The 15,427-nt window shown below is 53.5% G+C and overlaps 1 protein-coding gene across 4 annotated transcripts in view; it reads left to right on the top strand.

Annotated features, from left to right (window-relative positions):
- The window catches only part of Sag (S-antigen; retina and pineal gland (arrestin)), a 32,782-nt gene extending 19,544 nt beyond the window's left edge, over positions 1 to 13,238 (top strand). The window contains exons 10-16 of one of the 4 annotated variants that reach the window (XM_005395351.2): positions 1,212 to 1,284; positions 3,525 to 3,662; positions 5,332 to 5,409; positions 7,022 to 7,045; positions 8,656 to 8,711; positions 12,273 to 12,282; positions 13,011 to 13,238. In XM_005395351.2, the coding sequence (XP_005395408.1) occupies positions 1,212 to 1,284; positions 3,525 to 3,662; positions 5,332 to 5,409; positions 7,022 to 7,045; positions 8,656 to 8,711; positions 12,273 to 12,282; positions 13,011 to 13,122 (491 nt within the window). In that variant the 3' untranslated portion in view covers positions 13,123 to 13,238. The remainder of the gene's footprint in view (positions 1 to 1,211; positions 1,285 to 3,524; positions 3,663 to 5,331; positions 5,410 to 7,021; positions 7,046 to 8,655; positions 8,712 to 12,272; positions 12,283 to 13,010) is intronic. The other 3 variants (XM_005395352.2, XM_013519856.1, XM_013519857.1) reach the window with 3 other exon arrangements.
- Positions 13,239 to 15,427: the final 2,189 nt, after the last annotated feature.

Genomic DNA, 15,427 nt, shown 5'->3' with positions numbered 1-15,427 from the left:
CCCCTCCGGGACCACACCCCCTCCGGGACCACACCCCCTCCGGGACCACACCCCCTCCGGGACCACACCCCCTCCGGGACCACGCCCCTGGCTCCCCTCTTTCCACCAGACCCTGCCTAATAATGGAGGTCAACTGTGCACCCTCATAATCCAGCTACCTTCCAAACACGTGAGGCTTTGGGGGCAGGCTTGATAAAGTGTCCTTTCTCAAAGTTTTGTAACTCCATCCCAACAGTGACGCCACTAGCCGTGAAAGAAGCTAAAGAAGTTTTCTAAAACAAAATGTTAATAGATTTCTGTAGGCTGGGCTCTGTGCTGAATGCTTCAAATTATTTCTTTTCATCTTTGAATTTGATTTTGTTTTTTGTTTCGTGTTGTTTTTTGAGACAGAGTCTTGCTATGTGGCTCAGGCTGGCCTCAAACTCACAGTGATCCTCCTGCTTCAGCCCTCCAAGTGCTAAGATTACAGGTGTGCACCACCATGCCTGGCTGAATTTTATTTTATTTATTTTTATTAATTAAATATATTGGTACATTTTAATGTAATAATGATTACATTCGTTGGGGGGAATTTGTACCTGTACATATTAATAACTTGATTATTTTTTGGAAGTCATGTTTTCAATCCTCAAAACTTCCCTATGGATTAAATCACCCCTATTTTGTGGATGTGGAAACTGAGGCTTAAAAGAACTAAATAACTCACCCACAGTTAATAGCTAAGCAGAGCTTTGAGCCTAGGGAGCCAGGCTCAGGGGCCTCGGTCCTCATCCACTGAGTCGTACCACTGTGAGTCCTTCCTGCTTCTAGCCGGTTTCTAGAAAGCTTGGAGGCTGGGAGGGTGGCTCTTACTAAATACACAGGGGCTGCCGGAAGGAGCTGGCTGTGGAGAGAGAGCACACGGTCAGTGGTGGGGGCTGGGAGCATGCTGCCTTTTGCGGACGCCCAGGGGCAGATCAGTAGCTCTCAGGAGCTGTCCTCTTAGGGTCAGCTTCGTGGGTGCGGATTGGCACAGTTGGCAGGTTACGGGGGAACAGAAGTGGCTCAAAACAGAACTTGGAGATCGCAATCGTTAAGCCAGGAGCTGAGAGAGCCAAAAGTAGACTAAGGCGGTCGCTAGCGGCAACAGCCTGCTGTGTTCCGGAAGGCCAGGAGCGCCCACCGGCGAGCGAGGTCCTGTGCTGATCACCCGACTCTTCCTCCCTCCGCAGTGGAGCAGGTGGCCAATGTGGTTCTCTACTCCAGCGATTATTACGTCAAGCCAGTGGCCATGGAGGAGGCCCAGTAAGTAGCGGCTGCGGTTCCATTTCCGGGCTTGCAGCCTTCTTTCGCTCCCAGCTTCCTCTTTTGTCCACGCCAGGAGAGAAGTAGCAGTGTGCCCAGCCCGGCCCCAGCTTTTCACTTCCTTCCCCTTTGCTCGCTCGAGGATGGCAAGGAAAGCCAGTATGGAAGCCGTGTTGGCCTGGCCTGACCTCACTGGACTTCTAGATCCATCCGCGCTAACAAACGAGGAGAGGACGGAAGTCAGGGTGGGACTGTCCCTGCAGGAACAGCGGGCCCTTCTGTGTGTCCTTGGAGTGAGCTGTCGGGAACGTGGCTCTCCCTCTGCCCCTCAGCAGATGGCCAGCCAGGGCTCTAGCTTTTGATCTTCCCTTCAATTTGAAAATCGTGTATCAGTGACCGGACTAGGGAGCCATCTCCTCTTTTGGCCTGTTGTTGTGACTTGTGTCGCTTTCATAGACTCAAAACCAAATGAGGTTCCTGCAGCGGCTCCTTCATGCAGGCAGGGGCGTCCTGCGGGGTCTCGCTCTGTGCTAGGAGGTCAGAGAGATTCATTCTCTGCGGAGCTGGGGAGGAGGGTTAAGCCCCACCCGGAACGCCTTTCCCACTTAACTAGCTGGCGTGTGCTAAGCACCCTGTGGGTAAAAAGCATCACAGAGTGAGGGGAAGGTTGGTGTGGAGGGAGGGATTGGTGATGAAGAAAGATAAACTGATTCACTAAGATAATATTACATAACCTTTAAAAGGCAACTTGAGGATAAACTATTACTCAAAACAATTCAGCCTTAGGTTTAAATCTAGGTGTGCAGCGGAGGGAAGCAAGAAAGAACCACAACCCGCTGGCTGACATTTTGTGCCAGGGCTGGGGTCCGTCCGCGTCGGGCACACCCTTGCCATTCTTGCCCGGGGGGCCTGGCCCTGGCTGGCCTTTTGGCAGATGTTCAATGGCAGGAGTGGATCTCGTGGAAAGCATGGAGATCCCCAAGGGGCAGGAGGGAGGGTGGAAGCTGAGCCAAGTCAGCTTAGTGGGTCGCTCAGAAGGCTGTAGGATGCAAGCCCCTGTCCCCGATCTGGCAGCTCCTGGGGCTGCGGGGTGCAGGCCTCCTCCAGCTGGGTTCCAAGCTGCTGCCTACTGTCTACTCCCAAATCCTGCAGGCCCTGGGAAGTGGCCCCAGGGCCTTGGCACTGTCCTTTGGCAAGATCTGCTGCAGGAAAAGCCACCATCCAAGCCCACCCCTGAGGCGCCTTCCTACACAGTCGCCTTTACACGGCAGTGTGTGCTTCGGTCGTTGCTGCTGCCAGAATCAAGCTCATTAGAGACTCACACAAGGCCCAGGTGGGAGGATGTGGGCTACCCCGGGCTCCAGCACAGTCCTGTACTGCGCTTCCTGTAGCCACCAGAGGCAGGATAAGCCGCAGCTGCTTTAAACTCTCTGGGGAGATGGAACAGGGAAGTCCTTCCCGTGAGAGGCAGTCAGAATTCAGCTGTCTGAGACTGCGCTCAGGAAGTGGTCCTGGGCCACACCCTGCCTTCCTCTGTCCCCACATGGGGATGGGTGTTGCCGCCAGCACACACGCTCTGTGGCCCAAGAACATGCGGCCACCAGGGTTGGCATGAGTGCCAGGGTGGTGAAGCACAGGCGAGCCAGAGCCGCGGGGCAGCCACGTGAGCAGCAGAGCCCGCCCCCAGCCCCCATGCTGTGTGTGCTCCTGCCTGCGGTGTCCCTCTGCACCCCAGGCTCACCCTGCGGCGCAGGGTCCCACCCATTTGGGCAGTCCCCAGCCCAGATGATGAGCGAGAAGAGCCTCGGGGAAAGAGGGTGCTGCCTTGACCCCGACTCCCAAGTACGACTCAGAGTGAGGTCCCGCCTCTGCTGCTCACCAAGCCAGTGCCCCTGCTAGTCCCCTTTGTAGGGACGGTGGTTGGTGACCAGAACCCTCCTGGCTGGGCTTGTGGCCGACGCTAAGCTAAAGCTCTGCCGAAAGGCTCTGCCATGAAGCCTCAGGAGGAGACTGGCTGGGTCTCTGAGCCGGTTGGTCTTACTTAGCCCCACAGAACATTCTAGAAAGTGCATGATGCAGAGCAGGCCAGGATGGGAGGCTAGGGGAGCCGTCCCAGGGTCGCTGCTGGCTGCAAGCGTCCCTGACAGCAGCACTGTGGTCTGGGAAAGCGCCCAGCGTCGGGTCGGGGGCTCCGGGGGTGGTGGCTCCGGTGGCTGCAGATCTCCCTGTTCTTCCTGCAGAGAAAAGGTGCCGCCCAACAGCACTGCGAGCAAGACCCTGGTGCTGCTGCCCCTGCTGGCAAACAACCGGGAGAGGAGAGGCATCGCCCTGGACGGGAAGATCAAGCACGAGGACACCAACCTCGCCTCCAGCACCATGTGAGCCCCTGTGACCGGCAGGATGCACGATGGGCAGGTGTGGGGCCCCCAGGGAGCCTCCCAGCCACACCGGGAGGTGCTTGCATTGGCAGCTCCAGACGCAGCCTTGTGCCAAGCCTGGCCTCGCTGCTTCCTGCTGGGCTGCCCGGGGCAGATGCATGAGCTGTCCGAGCACCCCCATTTCCCATCGGTGAAGTGGAGGTGATAACAGTTCCAGCCTTAGCGGGTATAGAGCGGTGACACAGACCCCGTGGGAAGTGCGGTGCCTGACACAGAATGACCGAGAACAAAGCAAGTCACGGAGTTGGCTGCCCTCACACATTCATTCACTCCCACCAGAGCTGCAGGGGTCGATGAGACCCTGGACTTAGACTCCAGAGCTAGGAAATGCTGTAGAGCCGGGTGTGGTGGTGCACGCCTGTCATCTCAGCACTCGGGTGGCTGAAGCAAGAGGATCGCTGTGAGTTCGAGGCCAGCCTGGGCTGCGTAGTGAGTTCACGGCCAGCCGGGGCTATAGAGCAAGACCCTGTCTCAACAGAACAAAACAAACCCAAACAAAAAAAGAAAATGCTACACAGGGATGCTCCAAAGTCAACACCCGTGGCCCCTTGCAGGCAGCTTCTTAGGCCTCTGCTCCTGGGAGTCGGCCTTCAGAGAGCTCAGAGGTTTGGGGAGGGGCCAAGATCTGGCTTGAGGCCCACGACTGCCTTCTCTCCATGTGAGGTGCTGGGGTCCCTCGTGTGCAGCACACCACCTCCACGGCGACTGTGAGAACCGTAGCTCTGGGGCTCACGCTCCACAAGACCAAACGCGGGGCGTGGGGTGCAGAGTGCAGAGCGCAGAGCGCAGAGAATACCTGGCAGAAAGCAGCTGGCAGTCGGAGGATTGTCTGAGGACAGCTTGCCACGTTGTTGTGTCAGGTTTTAAAGCTCAGTGGGCAGGCCCCTGGGAGAAATGGACAGGAGAACCGATACCCTAGACCTACATAAGGGTGCCGCACGCGTGATACCAACAGCGGCTCCCCGCACTGTCAGCGCACGTTAGGGTTTGTGGTGTAGTTCTCAAACACATACGCCTCGGCACACTTTTTTTTTTTTTTTTGGTCTTTTTGAGACAGGGTCTCATTATGCAGTTCAGGCTGGCCTTGAGCTCACTTTGTAGCCCAGGCTGGTCTCAAACTTGCAACGATCCTTCTGCCTCAGCCTCCCGAGTGCTGGGATTACAGGTGTGCGCTACCACGCCCGGCTCGGCACACTTTTGTGAGGAGGCTGTGCGCTCCTCGTTTTAGGGCTAAGGAAATGCTCCCTAAGTCAGGCTGCGGTGCGAAGCCTTCCAGGGTCCCTGAGTCAGTTAATGGCAGAGCAGAGCGCACGCATCGGCGACTCCCCGGTCCAGGAGGACTGTGGGCGAGAGCTTGCAGGGTGCTTGGGCCTGTGGCAGACGAAGCATGGGGCATTTCCTGTGGGGTGCAAGGGACCGAAGAGGAGCCACGCTCTGCCCTGCGTGGCTGCTGCAGGGGAAGACGCATGACTTCACAGAACACCAGGGTGTCGAGTGCCAGGACTCTGGGAGCCCAGGGGAGGTCACCGGCCCTGTAGGTGACCCGGTCCCCTCCTGGGCGCTGCTTCCCGCGGTACCGCTCACCCCACTCTTCCTTTCTGTTGGGCAGCATTAAGGAGGGTATAGACCGTACCGTGCTGGGCATCCTGGTGTCCTACCAGGTCAAGGTGAAGCTCACCGTGTCAGGGTAAGTGTCTGCAATGCTCCTGCACTCGGCCCGCTCCAGCATGGCCTTCAGCCCTCCTCCCTGCCCCTTCCCCGAGGACTGTGTTTGTCAGCCCTCCTGTGTCTGCCGGGGACAGTCCAGGAAAGGCACGCCCTCTGGGCACCATGCTGGCAAAATGGGAATGCGTGTGCTTGCGTGTGCGAGTTGCTAAGCACAAATGAAAGTAGTTGGATGTCGTGCTGTGCTTCAGAAAAGCACGCCTGAGGAGCTCACAGTAAATCCTCAATTATTTCTGACTTGGCATCTAGGGCTGGGCATAGTGGCACATGCCTGTAATCCCAGCACTTGGGAGACTGAGGCAGGAGGGTCTCTACAAGTTGGAGACCAGCCTGGGCTACAAAGTGAGCTCAAGGCCAGCCTGAACTGCATAGTGAGACCCTGTCTCAAAAAGACAAATAAAAAAAAAAAAAAAAAAAAAAAGAAGGCATCTCAGGCCAGCGATATAGCTCAGTGGCACAGCATCTGCTGGGCAAGAGCAAGGTTGTAAGTTTGATTCCTGGTACAAAAAAAAAAAGGAGGCATCTATCCAGGAAGGGGACCCTTCCCCTTGGCCCTCTGTTTAACTATACCTTGAGCAGCTCCTTTGCATTCAGGAGAGCCCACATTTCAGAGTTCGGGAAACATGTCCTCTGTTATTTAGTGAAAGCAGTTTCTTTCATTCCTTGAATCTCACCGAAAGGAAAAACTTTAGTTTTCATTTCTCTTCCACATTCCACTGCTGAGAGCTCTAGTCTTTCACCTCAGTGAGTCGTGACTGGGCGTCAGTGGGTCCTTGTGCGCACGTCCCACATTGCTAGGTAGACAGAGAGTTCCCCCAGTTTTGCTTGGGGCAAAAAGAACACGGGTCTGCTTTGGATATTTTGTTAGCAGCACTTGCCGTGTGTTTTCCAAAGCGGGTAATGCTTTCTTCCCTTTCCCTGTGAGGGCCTAAAAGTAGGGTGGGGCTTCTCTGAGCAGGCCAGAAAGGTGGTCCTCCATCTCCTGGGGCTCCGCGTCCACAAATTCAGCCAGCGGGAAATACTGGGAAAGTGTGGACTGAACGAGACTCCCCTTGTTCGCTCCCTGAACAATACAGTCTGAACAATACAACTATTACGACGTGGTGCTGACTTGTATCAGGCACTGTAAGCCACTCAGAAGTGGTCTCGAGCTTTTGCATGGATGCCCGGTGGTCAGATGCAAATACTGCGCCACGTTAGAGAAGAGACTCCACGGAAAGCACCTATGGATTTTGGAAGCTACCCACCCACCCCTCCCCGCAGATAGCAAGGGACGGGGACAACGGTGTCCCACACCTCCCTGTGGCCTCTGAGGCTGAGAAATTCTGATTCTGTGGCTTGTGCCCCAGCCTAAGGGATCCTCTTGAGAATGGTCCTCTTGAGGAAGCGAGGGAGTCACAGCAGAGAGGAGGGATGGAGCGGACATGAAGGGTGGCAAAGGTGCCGGAGGTTGAGGGTTAGCTGGAGAGGCCCGAGGACAGGATGGAGCCCCGCCTGTGGGCCGTGGGGCGGGGAGCAGGGTGCAGCCGGGCTGTGGCGGGGGACATGGTCACAGCTATTGTTTTGTTTCCTAGCTTTCTGGGAGAGCTCACCTCCAGGTAAGCCTCTCCACCTCCCCCTACTGCCTGATCCCCGGGAGCCCCGGCCAGTGAGCCTGGGGTCTAGATGGCAACTGGGGAGCCCTGTTCCAGGAAGCGGTGTGATGAATGCTCCCCACTGCCTCTGAATGTGTGGCAACACGCTTGGCCGGTGACCCCCCCCCACACACACACCATGATGCACATTCCACGAAGCTGTCTTCTGTGTGAGTTGCACAATACACAGATACGAATTTTACATTTCAGTCTTTCAAAGTGCGCAGCTCAGTGACACTAAGTATACGTCTATATCGTACAACCGGCACCCCTGCTTAGACCCAGAACACTTTCACCACCTAGAAAGCAAACCTGCTACCCAGGACGTGATAGGGTCAGTTCCCCTCCCTGCACCCCTGGCAACTGCTACTCTGCCTTCTGTCTCCGGGATTTGCCTATTCTGGACATTGCCTATAAACGGAGTCCTAGCATGTGTGGCTTTTCGGTGACTGGCTTCTGCACTTAGCGTAATGTTTCCAAGGCTCGTCCATGATGTATCATGGACTAGTGCTTCATTCCTTGTCGTGGCCAAATAATATTCTACTATATGGATAGCAAACATTTTGTTTACCCATTTGTCTGTTGGTGGACACTTGGGTTGTTTTCACCTTTTATGAAGAGTGACATCTGTCTTTTAAATCACGCACAAAGAAGCAACAAGTTCAGAAATATTTGAGACAGCACACACCTATATCCCAGCACTCAGGAGACTGAGGCAAGAGGAACACCACAAGTTCAAGGCCACCTGAACTACATAGTAAGACCCGGTCACAAAAAAACAAAACAAACAAAATGCTTGAGACCAGCTTTGACCTGAGGAGGTTCTCTCCCGCAACCTTATCACCTGCATCCTCTCCCGGAAATCCGGGTTCCACCTGTTCTTCCACCACCCCTACCCCCGCGCCTGTCACCTGGTGATTTGTGGATGGGTGTCTTCTGCCCAGAGCTCAGCCTGGAGTACAAGTAGGGGCTCCTCTTTTCTCACCCCTTCCCTACCTTTCCATTCACCCTCTCTCCAGGATTCCTTTCTGCCTTCCTTCTTTCCTTCTTTTTTTTTTTTTGTCTTTTTGGGACAGGGTCTTGCTATGCAGTTCAGGCTGGCCTTGAGCTCACTTAGTAGCCCAGGCTGGCCTCGAACTTGCAATGAGCCTCCTGCCTCAGCCTCCTGAGCGCTGGGATTACAGGCGTGTGCCACCACAGTCGCCTGCAGAGAGTATTTTTAAAAACTATCCTTCCTCTGGGATTTCTCCTCTTCTCTTCCCAAGTCGTCATGTCACCACAACTAGTAACCAGGGCTACGGGAAACCTGAGACCTACTAGAAAGGCCTCAGCCAGGCCAAAGGGGAGTTCCTGGACCACATTCCAGGGAATGCGTTTCAAATTCCTGCTCTACCACTTCCTGATTTCTGCTTTGTTTGTTTTTGTTTGGAATCCCGCTGAATTGTCCTCAGGCCTGAGCCTGGGGATCTTTTGCAAGTCTCTATCACAGCTTCTGCCATGTGACTTGTAGTTGTGAGCACGTGTGTCTGTGTGCGCGTTGTGTACTCACAAGGATCCGCATCCTTTCCTTCTAGTGAAGTGGCCACGGAGGTTCCCTTCCGCCTCATGCACCCCCAGCCGGAGGATCCAGGTCAGTGGTGCTGTTATCTGGGTTGTCCCTAGCTGTTTCCCCCAGCGGGTTCGTGACATTTTTATGCCCGGTCTTTCTTGACTGCACCTCTCAGTGGGGAAGTGGCCAGGCAGGTGTCGCACATGGGGAGATTTGTTCAGTCCTGAGCTCGTCGGGTTAGTGTGGGACAGGGACCGCCTCAGGAGGGTTTTCAGGAGCGATTTCCAAGCAGAGGTTCTGCTGCCAACGATTTGGATTTAGATTTAAAGATGATTTAGGCCCCAAGTAAATTTCACAGCCTGAGGCTATTGTATTTCATTGGAGAAAAAAAAGCTCTCGTATTTCATCCGGAAGCACTAACAGGCATTTAGAAGATGAGAAATGTTTTTTGAAAGTGGCAGTTGTGGTGAGAGTACAGAAAATGCTAGAAGAGAGAGTCAGGCCAGGTTCCTAACACCTCCATTTATCTGAATTATAAACTCACGGGCTGTTCTGTTGTCCTGCGCATGTTGAGTGCAGCTACACAACTGCGTTTACACAACTCTGCAAGCACACTAAAAACATTGTCACCGGAAAGAAGGGACTTGGGTCTGGGCGTGATAGTGCACACCTGTAGTCCCAGCACTTGGGAGGCTGAGGCAGGAGGATCACCATGAGTTCAAGGGCCAGCCTGGGCTACCTAGTCAGTTCAAGGGTAGCCTGCACTACAGAGTGAGACCCTGTCTCAAAAATCAGCAAAATAAACCAAAACAAAAATAGATAAGTACAGACATAAAATTAAAAGGGCTGGAAGTATAGTTTAATGGTGGATACCCCCTCTTCTCCCCGCCCCGCCTCCCGTTTCAATCCCCATTAACCAACCAAAAGGCAAAGGAAGCAGCAGAAAAGAAGAAGGTGTAATTTCAGAAATTGAGGAAAAATCTTGCACAATATATTAAGGCAGGCTGGTTGGCAGGAAAAAAAAAAAAAAAACGAACCCACCTGAGTGTGACTTCTCCATAGTTAGGTAATAAAGAATATTTTAAGTGAAAGTGGTATAAACCTTCCGGATCTATTTTTCTCAAATTTTATAAGTAGTGTTTTTGTATTGATAAAGAAATATCATTTGAATATTGGGACAACCCCCCATACTCATTTTAGGTTTTGTCTCAAAATATCTTTCCAACTATGTTTGTTTGTTTTGATTTTTTTTTTGGTACTGAGAATTGAACTCAGGAGGACCTTGCCAAGCAGGTGCTGTGCTGCTGAGCTATATCCCCGGCCCTGTTTGTTTGTGGTGAGACAGGGTCTCACTATGCAGTTCAGGCTGGCCTTGAACTCACTATGTGGCCCAGGCTGGCCTCAAACTGCCAGCAATCCTCCTGCCTCAGTTTCCTGAGTGCTGGGATTACAGGTGAACACCACCACGCCCGGCATTTTTCCAACTATTTTGGGTTCAAGTCCTCAGTTCGCTTTTCCAGAAGCTTCCCCTGGAGGGAAATCCAGTGTAGTTATGCATTTCTGATTCATTTATGTTTCAAATGTCAAAATACTATTTTTAGACAGTTGTTTGGGACTAATCAGGAAAACCCAGAGGTGGGTTTAACTCTCTGCCCACTTGGTGAAGTTCCCGTGTGGCAGAAGAGCTACAGAGGATCTGAGGAGCACAGTGCAGTTCCACAGGCCCTCTGCTTTTGTGTCCCTGACCCCCTGCAAGCCAGCACAGAGGAGGGGGGACTAATCAGGAAAACCCAGATCAAGCCATCTTGAAATACACCCAGATACAATTTTTAGCTCTGTGAGAGGAAGGTGTTTCCTGGTTTCTTTCAAGGACCTGAGGAAGACAGTCACCTGAGGAGGCATCATGGTTTGCATTGGATGCTTTTAGGCAGACTTTGTGACTTAACGTGGGAGAGGTGGGGTTTTTCTTCCTCCACCTCTGACATTTTAATCCTCTTTTCATTATAGCCCTTACAGTGGACATCTCATGGATGACACAATGATCTTTTGTCTTATAGATTTCAGGGAGTGGCTGGGCGTGGTGGCGCACCCCTGTAATCCCAGCACTCAGGAGGCTGAGGCAGGAGGATCATTGTGAGTTCGAGACCAGCCTGGGCTACAAAGTGAGCTCAAGGCCAGCCTGAACTGCATAGCGAGACCCTGCCTCAAAAAGACCAAAAAAAAAAAAAAAAAAAAGATTTCAGGAAGCAAGAGTTAGGACAAATCCCTCTGAGACTGCAGAACTCTGATTTCCTCAAATTTGTGAATGACCTGATCTTGTATCTCCTGTCTTCCTTGCCTGTTCCAATGGACCTGTCCCTATGAAGTAATGTAAAACTGCTAGTGAGGCCGGGTGTGGTGGTGGTGCGCTCCTGCAATCCCAGCACTCGGGAGGCTGAGGCAGGAGGTTCACCCTCAGTTTGAGGCCAGCCTGGGCTACAAAATGAGTTCAAGGCCAGCCTGAACTGCATCGAGAAACCCTGTCTGAAAAAGACAAAAGCAAAGCAAAACAAAAACAAAAGGTTGAAGAGTTTATTATCCTCTGAAGAGCATCTCTCCGGAATCTAGGGATGCTGATTGCATCTCCCTGCTGTCTATACTGCTTCAGGGTGGAGATTTGGCTAGTGTGCTGTCACCTTAGTGTTCTGGGGCTGCAGGGCCTTTCTTGCCAGGGGAGGTTTCCGTAGGCCAGCAGCTTTTTGGTCCCCTGTGCCCTCACAGAGTCCCCCCTCCTCTGTGCTGGCTTGCAGGGGGTCAGGGACACAAAAGCAGAGGGCCTGTGGAACTGCACTGTGCTCCTCAGATCCTCTGTAGCTCTTTTGCCACACGGGAACTTCACCAGGTGGGCAGAGAGCTAAAAAGAACAAAACGCTCCAGCTGAGACAGACGGAAACACAGGGAAACACAGTCTGCCCTCGGAGGTCAGTACATGCACGGAAATCGAAGATGAGGGGCCAGGCATGCCCTTGAGCCCTAGTGCACACCTCGCTCTGGGGTGCTGGGGAACAGGAGCTCCCAGGTGTCCCCCATCCCGAGAGCCCAAGGGGGTGACATCTGGAGCTCCAGCATCCGGCGGCAGTGGTGTGGTGACTGGGACTTCGAGGGGGTCATAGGACGCTTAGGGAGAAATCCTTTGAAGAGAGCAGTGACAGCGGAGGGGACAGTGGTGGTGGAAAGGGTCCTAGAGGGGACAGCATTTGTGGCAGTTGCGCCACTGGAGGTGAAGCTGGGGTGCGGTGCAGAGGGAGAGCGCTGGTCTAGTGCACCTGAGGGAGGCCCTGGGTTCCATCCACACACCGGGGGGAGAAAACTGATGCTTAAAACCCACAATCATAGCCGGGCATGGTGGCGCATGCCTGGATCCCAGCACTCAGGCTGAGGCAGGAGGGTCGCTGTGAGGTGTAGGCCAGCCTGGGCTCCATAGCAAGACATTGTCTCAAAAAACAAAATCCATAATCATGGATGATGTGTCCCTAGACCTCTGACCTCTCAAACCACAATCTGCTAAGGGAGAGATATCCGGATACCGCCGTCCAGGCTCCTTGCTAACCTGCCTGTCTCTCTCCCCCTCCCTCTCCCTCATGCCTTCATTTGTGCTTCCAGCAAAGGACAGGTGAGCCAGTCAAAGCCAGCCCAAGTTCCCTGTGTCCTGTGACCCTGCCTCCCACACAAACCCGCCCCGAGTTTCCATGCATGTCCCCTGTATCCCTCCGATCCCAGGGACTTAGGTGCCGGCACACACGGTTATGCTGGCTGGGTCTCCCGCTCTGTGGATGGCTTTTCTCTTATTTTTGTTTAGTGAAAAGCTTTTAAAGGAAAATTCCTGGGTCCCCTGTTCCATTCTGGGGAAACCTTGATTGGTTCCTTTGGTGCAAAAAGGTTGAGGTTTTTGTTTCCCTCAAGATATTCTCGGTTTCAAGGAGCGTGTACAGCCAGGCTTGGTGGTGCATGCCTATGATCCCAGCATTCGGGAGGTTGAGGCAGGAGGGTCACCCTCAGTTCCAGGTTAGCCTGGGCTCCATAGTGAGTTCAAGGCCAGCTTGGATTATATAGTGAGATCCTGTCTCAAAAAAATAAAAAATAAGAAAAATAAAAAGCAAAACAAAGCAAAGATGCCGGGTGTGGTGGCACACACCTGTAATCCCAGCACTCAGGAGGCTGAGGCAGGAGGATTGCTGCAAGTTCAAGACCAGCCTGGGCTATAAAGTGAGCTCAAGGCCAGCCTGAACTGCATAGCAAGACCCTGTCTCAAAAAGACAAAAAAAAAAAAAAAAAAAAAAAAAAAAAAAAAAGCAAAGAGCACATACTAACCAAAATGTTGCCTGTTTTTTTTTTTTTTAGTTTACAGGATGAAAATTTGGTTTTCGAGGAGTTTGCTCGCCAAAATCTGAAAGATATGGTTGAATGTGGGGAAGGGAAGAAGGAGGAGGAAGAGGCTGCCCCTGAGGAGTGAGCAGTAGGCTCCCTCCCTGTGCAGGGCCTGTAGTTCCCTTGTGGCAAGCGAGCCCCAGGGTCTTGCCAGCTACGGAAATATGAGTCTTCCTCTCAGAAATAAAGTGTGCCCCTGTGTCCGGTCTGAGTCTGGCTGATTGGCTGGGGATGCTGAGCTGATGTCCCTGACATGGAAGGTGCCATCTCTAGGGTCCCTGGAGCACGGGGGTGAGGAGCAATGCCGGGAAGAAAGGCCAGGCTTCCACAGAGCACCCGGCGTGGCCCACAGGGGCCCTGGAAGTCGAGGTGCTTGCTGGCGGGCCCCAGGGTGTCCAGGGCCTTTCCAGGGGTCCTGATCCATCTAAGCTGCTTCTCTGGAAACACATGGGGGCTTTGTAATTGCCCAACCAGTCTGCGCTCTAGGGTCCCTGAGGAGCTCCTGAGATACACTGAGCAGAGATCAAGTATAGCGGGGTGTGGTGGCCACGCCTGAGGTCCCAGCACTCGGGAGCGTGATGCAGGAGGATCCGCATGAGTTCACGGCCAGCCTGGGCTACATAGTGAAACCCTGGTTCAGCAAACAAAACCCCCTCAAGCCAAAGCCCCCCAAACAACAGGCCCCTCAAATACACGAGGGTTATGGTCCTGGAGCACCTGCAAATTGTGAAAGGCCCTGAATTTCAGATATGGCCAGAAAAATGGCAGTAAATGCCTAGTTTTATAGTTTAAACCCTAAATATGCTCTGTCTCCTATAGTTATGTAAGTTAACTTAATAAAATACTGCAGTAATAAAGCCTCGGTGCAGGGCACTTTGGCGGTATCTTAGGGATTTCAGGGCTATAAGAAGAACAAAACTGAGAACCCTGGTGACAGCTGCACACGGCACAGCAGGCCCTTGTGATGCGGGAACGCGGGGGCGTCCGCCAGAGAAGGGGCTGCCAGAAACACCACGGTGGGAAGGAAAAATCGGAAAACACTGAGGCCTTAAACTCTGAACCGCGAGGTTACCGTATACTGTAAGAAAGTCTTAGAATTCCTTTGCTGCTGATTCAACTTTGAGATCCAAGTCCCCACTTGACATCTGGGTTGTTGTAGGTTTCTGCTGAATGCAAGCAACAAAACTAGAGTTGGATGATGTATACTTGGAGGGCCCTGGAGCGTGGGAAACTGAACTGAGGCTGCCAGGCATGGTGGTGCATACCTGTAATCCCAGCACTCCAAGAGGCTGAGGCAGGAGGATCTTAAATTTGAGCCCAGACTTGGCAATGGGGTGTAGGCTAGGCTTTGCTGGGTGGGGCAAGCCAGCAGCTCAGTCCCCCACCCCTGCCATCATCCAGGCTTTCATGCAGTTGCTGGGAAGGAGAATCTGATTGGCTCAGCTTCACCTGGGTGAATCAGCGCCCCAGCAGCGGGAGCCCATCCCTGGGGATGGGTTGTTCCTGGAAAAGGAGTTCCCTGTGAGCCAGGTGGGCTTCCTGGTTACAGGTCTCACGGAGACCGGTGTGGGGGTGGGGGTGCTGTGCGTGAGAGGAAGGTGGAGGAGACCTAGAGGGTCCTTTCAGGGGTCCCCTTCCCAGCCCATGGTGGCCACCAGCCAAGGTCTGCTGCTGAGCCACAGACTCTCTTGACACACACAGGGGACGTGTGACCGGGTGTGGTGGCACACGCCTGTAATCTCAGCACTCAGGAGGCTGAGGCAGGAGGATCACTGTGAGTTCAAGGCCAGCCTGGGCTACACAGTGAGCTCAAGGCCAGTCTGAACTGCCTTGCAAGACCCTGTCTTTTTTTTTCTTTTTTTTTTTTCTGGTACCGGGAATCAAACTCAGGACCTTGCGCTTGCCAGGCAGGCGCTGTGCCGCTGAGCTAAATCCCCAGCCCCGAGACCCCATCTCAAAAAGACAAAAAAACCCAAAGCAGAACAGAGGGGACGTGTGGCTCTGGCCTGGGCTTTTGGGGAGCAGGTAAAGTGGTCTAGGGCTTCTGCACCGCCGGCCCACTCATGGAGGAGCATCACGATGGGAAGAGGGCTGCATGTGGGGTGTACACTGGGGATGGGGGTTCTGGGGCCAAGAACAGTGGCAGAGAGCTGGATAGGGCGTGGGTTACACACACACACACACACACGAGGCCCCAACAAAGGGGTTGTGGGGGGGGGGGCTCTAGGCTGGTTTGTGGGGTGGGACCTGAGTCCTCCTCTTGGATGCTCGCACTGGTCCTGCACAGACAAAGCAAGAGTGGGCCTGTGTGCTGACTCTGAGGTGCTGGTATTGGCAGGCATGAGGTTTCATTTCTGGATTAAAATAACAACACAGCCAGACGTAGTGGC

The sequence above is a fragment of the Chinchilla lanigera genome, unplaced genomic scaffold, assembly GCF_000276665.1.
Source record: "Chinchilla lanigera isolate Chin_1 unplaced genomic scaffold, ChiLan1.0 scaffold00052, whole genome shotgun sequence".
Taxonomy (NCBI): domain Eukaryota; kingdom Metazoa; phylum Chordata; class Mammalia; order Rodentia; family Chinchillidae; genus Chinchilla; species Chinchilla lanigera.
The sequence above is the reverse complement of the archived record's forward strand: the minus strand, read 5'-3'. Positions and strand labels throughout refer to the sequence as shown.